The 11850-nt window shown below is 47.4% G+C and overlaps 1 protein-coding gene across 1 annotated transcript in view; it reads left to right on the forward strand.

The window, feature by feature from the left end:
• Positions 1 to 237: 237 nt before the first annotated feature.
• The window catches only part of Ndufa10 (NADH:ubiquinone oxidoreductase subunit A10), a 35233-nt gene continuing 23620 nt past the window's right edge, over positions 238 to 11850 (forward strand). The window contains exons 1-5 of the mRNA XM_028755338.1: positions 238 to 371; positions 2793 to 2961; positions 3721 to 3936; positions 6955 to 7041; positions 9901 to 10022. Coding sequence (XP_028611171.1) covers positions 297 to 371; positions 2793 to 2961; positions 3721 to 3936; positions 6955 to 7041; positions 9901 to 10022 — 669 coding nt within the window. The 5' untranslated portion in view covers positions 238 to 296. The remainder of the gene's footprint in view (positions 372 to 2792; positions 2962 to 3720; positions 3937 to 6954; positions 7042 to 9900; positions 10023 to 11850) is intronic.

Below are 11850 nucleotides of genomic sequence, written 5' to 3' on the forward strand. Positions count from 1 at the left end.
AAGCATCTGCGAGAACCCGAGCTCAAAGCTGGCAGCCTCCGTGCAATTCACAAGGCTCAGGCGGGTCTTCTCACCCTTCCCCACACTCAGTGTCCAAGCCCACGCCTCAGAGCTTTGATCTAGACCTAAGCTCCGCCCCTTCCCTCTGGGCCCGCCCTGTCCCAATCCCGGAAGATTTTTTTTGACAGGCGCCGCGAACACTCTGTAGTGACGTCATGACAGCGCGCCGTAAACAAGATAGGACCCCGTCGCGTTCATGTCCCTCTGGTCCTTGAGCTGGCGCAGACGGTGAAGCAATGGCCTTGAGGTTGCTGAGACTTGTCCCGGGGTCGGCGCCCGCGCGCGGCCTCGCGGCGGGAGCCCAGCGCGTGGTGAGCGGCGGGTGGCTCTCCTCGCTTGGATCTTGGCCTGTCGGCTCCAAGCCCTGACGCTCCGGCATTGTCGGTCAGACCCATGAGCTCTTGAGGCCTCCATTCACAGCTCCGGGTGCAGCGGCACTCATTTTCCCGGCTGCACTCGGGGAACCGAGATGCCGGAGCCCTGGAGCCTGGGCCCGCATGCTCATCCATTCAGTGATTGGTGAAGCTGCTTTGTCGAACGCCTTGTAGACTCTAGGGTGATGTGATGTGGAGCAGCAGCAGAGATTTGGGGTAGATTGAGGAGGATTAGGACTTCTTAAAGTGCATGCAGAATAGTGGGTGATAGTAGGTGCCTAGGGGATCGTGGCTGGAAACAGGACACGGTTTATGACGGCATCATAACGTCTTTGCTTTCTGGTAGCTGGAAGTACATAGGTGTTAAATTGTAAAGAGGTTGACAGTCATGCTAAGGGTTTTTATTTTGAACAGGAGTGATCTGTGTGTAGAGAGGTATGGATGGATGTGAGCCAGAGAGAGATGAGGTGTGTGTGAATGTGACCCCGGATCAGCACTGTCATCCTAAGCCCTATTATGAATTAGCACTGTCAGCCTAAGCCCCATTAGGGTCACACCAACTAGAGCACAAAGCATATTCACCATGCACTTTTGTCCTTGACCCTTAGAGACTACACTCATTTCCTTGTATCTTCATCATATCACCCCCTTCAGTGAGGTTGTTTCACATATTTATATGTCAGAAGTTCAGTCACACTCTGCGTTCCGCCCTAAGTAAGTTTTGCATGCAATGAGTTCATTCCTTATGCTGTGAAGTTTTATTGTTTTGCACAATGAACAGTGTTATATCTTGATCTTTACAGTACACACAGAGTAGTTCACAGCCCTAAAAAAAAATCTATTGTCTTTAATATTCATTTATTTTCTACCCTTTTAACTCATGATAGCCACTGCACTTTTGATGATTTTTATCCTTTTGCCTTTTCTAGACTCCTGTAGTCAGTCACAAGTATTACCTGTCACAGTGCTTTCTTTACATATACTTTTACAGTTACACTTAAATTCATTTGTGGGGCTGCACAGCTGTTATGAGTACTTGTTTCTCTTTTAACACACACACACACTAAATCTAAATAATGATAAATCTTAAGCCAGATGTGGTACACACCTTTAATCCCAGCATGAGACAGGCAGGACAGTCTAGTATATAGGGAGTTCCAGTCCAGTCAGGGCTACATAGTGAGACTCTTGTCTCAAAATCAACCTCCAAAAACAGCAAGGGAAAAAAAGATTCACTCGTGTCTTTATGGCTTGTTTAGTCATTCCTTTAATTCCATAATTTGGTTATACTGTGATTTATTCATTTACCTATTGAAGACCATCTTTGTAGTTTCCCCTTCAAGGCAATTATGAAAAATAAAAGCTGATTTAAGTATGCGTGCAGATTTCTTGTGGGAATGTTTCTTATCATTGGGTGATGTGTTTGCTGGGTCGTTAGTGAGGCTGAAGTTTTATAACATCTGTCTTCCATCGACTGTCCCATTTGCACTCCGTAGCAGTACAGAGCACCCTGCTGAATGCTGTCTTGCTGATATGGGTGCTAGAAGTCATTTGCATTTATGAGCACCCAGTGACCACACATAGCTGGTTCCCGAGGGAGTATCTTAGGCACTTACATGCCATCTGCATGATCTTTGTGAGATCAGTTTGCTTATTTTAAAATTGTTCACCTTTTAATTATGAATCTTCCACTGTCTCCAGCTTGGTGATTTTTATTTGGGGAGAGTGGATTACTTTAGCTTCAGTTTGATGACTAGACTGGGAGACTGCTTATGAGGACGTCCCTTGCCACGTGGACGAGAGGACCTTTGCATCTGTGCAGCAGGAGAGGGAGATGATGCTGCTTCCACAGAGCCTGGGCATTCAGCTTCTGTGGGTGATTATGGAATTGAAGAAAGGCAAAAATAATGCTTATATTGCTCTGTTTGTGGGTCGTGGACAGTTCCCACTGTTGAGGGCATCATACTCAGGCCTAGAGCATGGGAACTCTACGGAAGCTTAACTTTTAGAGTGTTCTCATGCTTAAATGTTTACTCAGTAGTAGGGTAATTAGGTAACAGGCTGAAGGCAAAAGCCTAGATCAGAGAGGTACTTTTATTCTGTCAAGTCCTCCTCCCTGCTGCCATTTGTCCATATCCACCCTTCTGTCCATCCATCCATCTAGTTTTCCTTAGCATAGCAAGTGTCCTTGTTTCTGGCCCTGTTCTAAGACCTAAGGAGGTAAAAGTCAGCTCCCAGAGAGCTTGCACTGAGGAAGAAAGGAGTCAGGTCATTAAACAAGAGGGGCCTTAGTGTTTTACGTAATAGCTGCTAAATCCTGCAGTAACCAGAGTGGTGATGTGGCGTTGTGTTTTTCAGGGACGAATTCATACCAGTGTGCACTGCAAGCTAAGGTATGGGCTTTTGGCCTCCATTCTTGGTGATAAGACAACCAAAAAGCTGCATGAGCACAGCCGCGTGATCACAGTCGATGGGAACATATGCTCGGGGAAGAACAAGCTCGCGAGGGAGATCGCAGAGCAGCTAGGTACGCACCCTGCAGAATGGCCGCGGCGCCTCAGGCGTGTGGCTGCTTATTCCACCTAGAGTTTGCTTGGCTATTGACTAGGTAGATTTAGGCCTAAGGTAGGTCTTTTACATTTTTAAATTGCTTGTTGAGTATATGCTTATAACCTTAGTGCTTGAGAGGCTGTAGTGAAAGGACTGCCATGAGATTGAGGCACACTTGGGCTATATAGTGAGTACTAGGCCACCCATAGCTTCAAGGGGAGACCCTATCTCGAAAAGACTAAATTGGGGAAGAGGTAATAATCTTTAATCTTTCAAAGATAACATTAAAACATCCATGGCAGTTACCAGTTGGAATTGGACTTTACCTGGGAGTGCAGCAGAATCCTTTTCTGGGCTGCCTTGCCAGAGGAGCTGTCACTACATCCACTCTCACATGGGGTGATAGGAAACAGGCTGGTCTCTTCAGTTCCTCGTGCAGCCATCTGCCTGCTTGCCTGTGTGGATATTGGACTGCAGCAGTGGTGAGGGTTGGAAGGGGCTGTGCTAAGCTGCTTGGTTGTAGAGAATGGAGAAACATACTCTTTAGCCATTATCCAGCACAGAATGTGTTTCTTGGGCATGTGATGAAGTATGGGCACAAAGGGGACTTTTCCTTGGGTTTTGACATGCAGCCCTGACAATAACATTCAAATTTTCTTCGGGTTTCTGTCCAACCACATACTTGAAGTAGGAGTGAGTGGTCTGCCCATGTTTCATCCAGGTCTTCTCTCCTTAGGCATGAAGCACTTTCCAGAAGCAGGGATACAGTACGCAAGCAGCACCACAGGTGACGGAAAGCCCCTCGACATAGAATTTAGTGGCAGCTGTAGTTTTGAGAAATTTTATGACGATCCCAAAAGCAATGATGGCAACAGCTACCGCCTGCAGTCCTGGTTGTATGCCAACCGCCTCCTGCAGTACTCAGACGCCCTGGAGCACCTGTTGAGCACAGGTACCGTTGTGTCCTTGGTCGGGGGTGGAGGGCATTCTCCTTGATTCTCTTCTAAGTTTTTCTGAAAAGGTAATTATAGGTAAGTTCTGTGTTTTCAGTAAGATCATAAGTCCTCAGAATCCCTGTTGATGCATGCTCAGAATAGTGTAGCCTAACATTGCTGCCCACGGCAGGGAGATCTGCAGCTTGTAGATGGTATGGCACTGTGTTTGGAGGACAGTGTACAGGTGACTGGGAGAATGTGAAGTCACACTCATAAGGATGGACTTCATGTCCTATGGAGAGAGACATGGATGACAGTCAGTGGGTTTTCTGGAGGGACAGTGATCAGGTTAACAGTTAAACCTTGAAAAGGTAGCAGAGGTGGGGGTCCTGGGGCCCACTGAGTTTAAAGCAAGTGTGTCCTCAGATGTTATACTAGTAAATGTTTGGGCAAGCAAAGTAGAGAGTGGGAGACTGGCAGCAGAGCCTAGGAAGCAGTTAGGACATGAGAGAAGAGTAGATTACAGAGCCAGAGTGTGTGTAAACAAGGTCAGAATACAGCCCTTCCCTGTCCTCAACCCAGAATGGATTGAAAACGAACAGTGGGCATCCACTGATCCTGTAGCCAAAGCTGTGTCCCAGGAACTGTCTTCACAGTGGTATATTGTGTGTGTGTATGTCCCAAGAACTGTCTTCACAGTGGTGTACTGTGTGTGTGTCCCAGGAACTGTCTTCACAGTGGTATATTGTGTGTATATGTCCCAGGAACTGCCTTCACAGTGGTGTACTTTGTGTGTGTCCCACGAACTGCCTTCACAGTGGTATATTGTGTGTATATGTCCCAGGAACTGCCTTCACAGTGGTGTACTGTGTGTGTGTCCTAGGAACTGCCTTCACAGTGGTGTATAGTGTAGGGGGAGGCGGGGAGGAAGGATGTGGTCAGTATTTAAGTCTGTGTCTACCCCTTATAGCAGTGGCTGCCCTGCGGCTGATGAGTGGATTGAGTGGGAGAAGGGGTAGCTGGTGTGTAAGGCTCTGTCAACTTTGTATGACTGCCCATGATTGATGGACAGATTGTTTGAGAAAGACTGGGTGGTTTATATTCAAGGCTATGTCTACTTCCTGTGGCAGTGGCTGCCCTGTGGTTGATGGTGGGTTTAGAAACAAGTTCCGCTGCCCCTGGAAGTTGACGCAGTGATTCTGAGCAGTGAGAACAAGGATGTGTCTCAGCAAGACCTCAAGGTAGTTGGTGAGGCTGCTTCACAAGCTTGCACTGGGACCCGTGGCCTGGGACTCGGGGGTCCTGAGCACACACAGGGGTCCACAGACCCCAAGTGATGCTGAAGTTGTCACAGAAGGAGCTGGTTTTTATTTTCCAATTGTATTAATGATTACTTCCTTCCATGGATGGAAGCTCGGGTCTCAGTTAGTGTTATTGCTAGAAACTTACATGGTCTGCAGTCTCCCTCTTTGGTTCTGTACCACGACCTACCTCAGGGAAACCCAAGCAGTAGCTTGGGAATGATGCTGGCTTTCAGGACAGTTCATTTTCTTTTAGAAGCATATTCTACCTTATTTTCTAACTACTTGTTTCTTAAATTAAAGAGAAACACTTTACATGTTAAGTGCACAGTGATTTGTTTCCATTTATGCTGTGTTCAGTCACTAAATAGTCTGCGACTCCCTGTTGTGTGTTAGACTTATTCCAAAAGCCAGGAACACTACAGGAAGGAGGCTTATATGTTAATAGGAGGATAAAGACTGACTGGAAATTTGCATGACAGGAGTGAGTGGTGGTGAATGCTCTGGGGAGCTGGACCTAGGTGAAGCTACAGAACAACCAGTTTCTCTGTGATAAGTGGTGTTCCAGGACCCATTCTTCCAGAGGGGAAGGTTCTGCCTGTGCGTTCCTCACAGGATGGATGCAGGGACTTTTGAAGATCTTGAGTGATGACACTGTAGTGGACGGAGCTGGTGATCCTGGTAATGAAGATGAGAAGTTGCCATCGGAGAGCTTTAGACTTGGAAGCCTTTACTCTGGAGGAGAGAGGAGGCCACTGGGAAGTTTGAGCACAACTTCATCAGGCTGAATTCGGAAGTGTCCTGCTGCTGAGAAGGAGGGATCAAGATACAATTGTGAGATGGTGTCTTCTGTGAGCCTCCAGTTCACCTTCTCACTGAGTGCAACGGGAACACGCACTTTTGGCTTCTTCAGCACGACCACCTCAAAGATGGGAGTGTCCCCAGGGAGCTGTATGTCTCTCAGATCATGCTAAAAGATGTAGAAGACACTGGACCTAGAGAAAGAAGTGATCTGAGTTTGTTACCTAACTGCTCATGTAGAAAGCAGATTTGATTGGAGTGTTAAGCAGTTCTCTGTCAAAAAAAAAACAGAACACTCTGAGCCAGGGTGTTCTTTGGGACGTGATTGCTCTGAGGCAGTAATCTGAAGCTGCTGTTGAAAGAGAAGAAAAAGTTTTCTTTATGATGGAGATGGTCTCAAGACAAAAAGGAACGTTGCTTTGACCCTGTAATACAGCGTTATACCAAATGCTGACATTCCACCTCTTGGGACAGGCCCATGAATTTGTCCCATTTCCAGACACATGAGATAACTAAAAGTCATGAAATTATCCTGAACGTGAAACATTTTTATACTTAGTTCTTTATATTCAGAAAAATGACAAAAAAAATAGATGTTTGAAAGGCCCTGATGGCTATGAGGAGTAGGACATGGAGTGGGGGAGGTAGCCGGGATGGGAGAGGTCCCAGTGATCCTCCAGGATCTGATAGAGACCCACACTCCTCTGTCTCAGGCGATGGAGAAGACACTGTTACCTCAGACCAAATGAACAATGTGGTTTAAAGGGCTTTCTATTTGTAGATAGCATGGACTTTGAATGTATGTGGTAAGAACTGGAATTGTAAGTGACTGCATTTTTGTTATTCTTGGCTTTCCATTTCTAAAATAAAATTTCTAGTTAGAAGTACTTTTTATCTATTTGGTTCATAGTTTTTGTTCATTTATTTTTACAGGACAAGGTGTGGTCTTGGAGCGCTCCATCTACAGTGACTTTGTCTTCCTGGAGGCAATGTACAACCAGGGCTTCATCCGAAAGCAGTGTAAGTTGTTTGATATACCCCTGGTGTGCTTGTGCCTCTGCTGATGGGTGTGCCTCTGCAGAGGGTGAGGGGAGGTTATTTTGAATGAAATAAGTGCAATGGCATGATATATTCCCCAGGGGAGAAGGGAGCTCACCAAGTTCAGCCTAAATAGCTGTCTTTTGTCCCTTCACTTACCATATAAGTAAAGTGGCATCTTTGGTGCTCAGAATACTCAGGCATCCCACAGCTCCCATAGCCATTCCCTAGGAGACCCCTGACCTCACTGAGTCCTACAGCCTCACTAGTTTTCCTTGGCCTGTGTAACTAATTGTGCTCGACTCTCCAGTTTCTAGCATATGGGTTTATGGACTTGGGTTGTTTTATTATTTTCCCCTCTGCCCTACACAGTTGCCAATATCATTGCTTCCCTTTAATTGATGACCCTATATTAGGAACATTGGCATTGGTTGGCAGTTAACAAAGGAGAGAGAATAAAAGGTTGTTGGTTAAAGTAGGCTGGCCTAGGAAACCTAGGGAGATTGGTATATCTGTCAAGAGTTTGCTCATGCTGTGCTTGGCCTGGATCGGTTTCAGTGTCGGGTTCTTGCCTGTGTGCTTGATGGCTGCAGCAGTGGCACTGAAATCTGGAGGTCAGCGTGAGTATACTTGATCAGGGAAACTGAGGGAAGCAAAGGAATGATTGCAATCCAAGGCTCTGGCTGATTTTCTGGTGGATGGCTAGAGGTCATGCTCCCATATGTGGGGAGCAGAAAGAGTGGCAGAAACATGCCTATACATTCCAGGCAGCACTTGAGGTTGGTCAACAGGTGTTTCTGAGCCAGTGTGAGCACAGTTCTGGTTGGATGCGCAGGCACACCAAGCAAGGCTTTTGCTGTCCTAGGGGAGAGGCATTAAGGCAGCAGAAGTGAGGAGTGACAAAACAGCATCCCTGACACCCCTCAGCTGATCCAGAGTACCATGGAAGAGTACCCTGTGATCTGACTAATGTGGCAGGGGCAGGAGTCATTGCCAGGAACAGCTCCTGTAGTAAATGGCCTTCAGGGATCATCCACTGAGTGCAGGAGGGAGTGAGGACAGCTGAATCGTCAGCATTAGGCGAGTGCTGTTACAGAAAGAGGGCTGGGGCTGGCTAGTGGAACTGTTGGAGTGGCAGCCAGGGCATGGACAGGCAAGGATGAGCACCTTATTAGGGTGGGAAGCTTGGATACCTTCTGGAAGTACCGAGGGACCCCTGAGCTTTTAGGTGTGAGAAGGAAGATTGAATAGTTAGGTGGTCACAGGAGTGTCTGGAGAGAACATGCATGGGAAAGTCCAGGGCAAGGAGACTGGTGGAGAGGGATGGGAGGGAGTAGGTAGCCTAGGTTGCAGGACACTGATAACAGGAGCTATCTCCTCCCGAGGCTACAGCTGACAAGACTGGGACAGTGGTCACTCTTGCAGAAGCACAGCAGGAGTGTAATGGAAGACCACTTTCTAGAATGAAGAGGAGTCAGTAGGCTGCATAGGGGGCTTCTGTTTGCTAATCTTGGATGTGAGATTCTCTGAGATGGGCTCAAGATACACGTATAGACAGAATCATGCGGCTGAGGTCTGGGGAATGGATGCCAGCCGGTGTAGTTTGCTGTCAGCACTGACAGTGGGCCTGTTTTGATTTGATAATGCCCATGAGTGATAACAGAGAGGCAGCCAGGTCCTGGGTACAACATCTGAGGAGGCAGAAACCCCAAAGGGTAAAGCTGCATGGCTATGTGTGTACACGGAGAGCTGAAGGGAGGGAGGGGTCTGCCATGCCACATGTGCTGTAGCAGGTGACCGTCGGATTTCACCTGTGTAGGGTTAGTGACTGGAGTCAGTCATGTTAGTACCGGGATAGGGAAAAGTGCAGTAGCTAATGTTGGTGGCATCCAGGGAGGGAAAAACGGCCTAAGGAAAGGAATGTTGACATAAACAAGTAGGCAAATGGAGATGGAACAGAGGAAGCCACCAGAGGGCAAGGGCTGGCCCATTGCAAGTCTAGCAAGTAGGGCAAGCCATAGCTTTCTCCTTGTGTAGGTATGGTCAGGGCAGTTGGGGCAGGTGCCTTAGTCCCATGGGCTTGCCTCCTCCATCACACTTTTCCTGCTCCCGCTTGGTTTTCCTTGGTCTTAGTCACAGGCCAGTCCCCAATAACCTTCAACACAGTGACCTTGAGGGTCACTGGAATGTTCAGAAGTGAAGTGAAGTGTCTTTCCATGGGCCTGAGTGCAAGCACCCACTTGTCACTTCTGGATGATTTACCATGGAAACAGTGCTTTCTCAACACTGCATAGAGGTATCCAAGTGTGGATATCCCACTGTGAACCTAGTGCATTCTCTCTGTTGGGGCTAGTGTGGATAGGGTGTGCGTGAATGACCCTGGGTTGTTCTTTCTAATAACAAGAGTGATCAGGACTGTGGTGTCTGTGGTTGGGTGCCGAGGTGAAATGACTGGTAGTTACAGTGCTCCACTTCATTTCTGTGGAGATCTGATCCAGTAGATGCTTACATGTAGTCCGTCAATGTCTCAGACATTCTGAACCCAGGTAAGTGTAGCCTACGTTTTTCAGCTGAGTCTTTGTGAAATACTTAGAACTCCCTATAGAGCAGACTCTTATCTATGTATTGTAAAGAAATGGATACACAGCAGGTATCTCATGCATCCCAGCTCAAGAAACATATGAAGGGAACACTGGTGTGCCTCCAGCTTGCCCAGGAAGTAAGGTAGTCACACTCAGGGTCTGTCCTGTGAGCGGCGGTTAGCTTAAGTCATGATTTAGATCCTCATGCCAGAGGAAGCCTGTAGCCGTCTGAGTGTGCTGATGACGGGCTGTCTTACAGGTGTGGACCACTATAATGAAGTGAAGCGGCTCACCCTGCCAGAGTACCTGCCACCACACGCGGTCATCTATATTGATGTGCCTGTGCCAGAGATACAGAGCAGGATCCAGAAGAAAGGAGATGTGAGTCATTACCCATAAGAGCCAGGTGACAACATGTTCTTGTGATCAGCATGTGACAGGTGCCGGTTCCCAATGGCCTTTATAGGTCAGCACACATGTGCAGAAGATCCCAACCAAGAGCATACATCTGTCCCTGAGTCATTCTTGTGGGAGACAGAGAGAGCACCTCGTCTACCCTGCCGGGACCTTTCTTTTCGCTAGGACTCTCATGTCCTCCTGTCCTGGAGATGAAAGTGGCTTGGATGTCCTTTGCATGTCCTGATTCTGTAGAGAGCCATGTGCTCCATATCCAGCTGCCCTCTTGTTGACTCTCTGAGAGATTAAAGGGTGCTGGTCGGGGGAGACGTGGCCTCTGTGTGCTGTGGTGGAGATGGAGATTGCCTTGGTGAGCGTAAAGTGGCCATCCTCGGTGCTGTGTCCTCACGGGCTCAGGGGCGTCTTTCCTAATGCAGGCTGCAAGTGTCTTTTAAAATGTTCATGTATTACTATTATTGTATATAATACTACGTATTGTAAATTGTCAAGAGGTGCATGTGTCATAGCACACATATGGAAGTGTGAGGCCACTTTGTGATGTCCTCTCCTTCCCCTTTTACACGGGTTCCAGAGATTGCCCGGGCATCTAGGCTGGGTGGTGAGCACCACTGAGCCATCTTGCTTACCCTGCAAGTGAACCAGCTCTTCCCTGCCCCTGACAGGAACAAGGAAACCATTTTGTTTGTGCCTGTCCCGCAGACTGCATAAGTGCTCACTCTAAGTTGGATGACTAAATCAGGACTTGAATTACAGAGGGAACTGCAAATATTTAATCTCCCTAATAAAATAATCAGCAAAATTGTTAATGGCAGTCATTGAGAAAACCTAAGTCATATTCCATAGCTGTAGGAAGCAATTTTGTTATGTTAGAGAATATATTTGAAATGTCTTAAATAATTGTGAGTCCACATTTGAGCTGTCACTTACATGTTTTCTAAGTCAAGTCTTAGCCTCACCGACACAGAAACAGTAGCTGTATATAGACAGGAGCTTCTGTGGAGAGGTGTGTGCTTGCTGTTGTCAGTGCAGTCTGCACTTCCAGGCTGTGTGTGAACTATCACGGGCGTCTACACCTCACTCAGCAGAGTTGCTGATAACTCAATGTGTTATCCAGTATCTGGGTGGAGTGTGCACTAAGTGGTTTTGTGGTAGGTGTTTGTTTCTGGGAATCTTTTAGGATCCCCCCTGCCTGTGAACTTGCTTCACTTTGGCTGTGGCTGGTGATGAGTCATTCCGTCACCCCAGTAGTGCTTTTGTGGCTCCTTACCGTTCATATTAAGTGCCTGCATCTGTCAGACAGAAGTGCCTGTGGTGCCTGCATGGTGCCCACTCTCCTGCAGTAAATTCTCCAGGGAAGTCAGTCCCCTTCATGTCCATAGACAGAGTGCAGTTGACCGGCACATTTTCCTCTGTCTGCTCTAGATGCCAGGGCCTCAGGCACTCAGGAAATAAATGGCTCTTGGCTTTTTCTGAACAGCTTTAGTAAGATGTGACTTATGCTTGATCACGTGCACCCAGCTGACGCTTACAACTGAGCTTTAGCAAATTTATCAGGTTATGGCAGCTCCCATCACAGTCCGGTTTTAGAGTATTTTATGTTATAAGTCAAATCAGTAGGCCTAGTCATTTTCTTCTCCCTCTCCTCTTCCCTCCCATGGTGTTTCTAGAGTACGTCTGTCCTAGGTTACAGGGTGCTAGGACTGTGTGCTCACTGGAAAGGGGCTCCCCATTCCAGCAGCGCATAGTGAGCAAGGAAACAAACAGCCACAGAAGATGACCCGGGGTGAAAGAA

The sequence above is a fragment of the Grammomys surdaster genome, unplaced genomic scaffold, assembly GCF_004785775.1.
Source record: "Grammomys surdaster isolate TR1022 unplaced genomic scaffold, NIH_TR_1.0 126059, whole genome shotgun sequence".
NCBI classification, from domain to species: Eukaryota; Metazoa; Chordata; class Mammalia; order Rodentia; family Muridae; genus Grammomys; species Grammomys surdaster.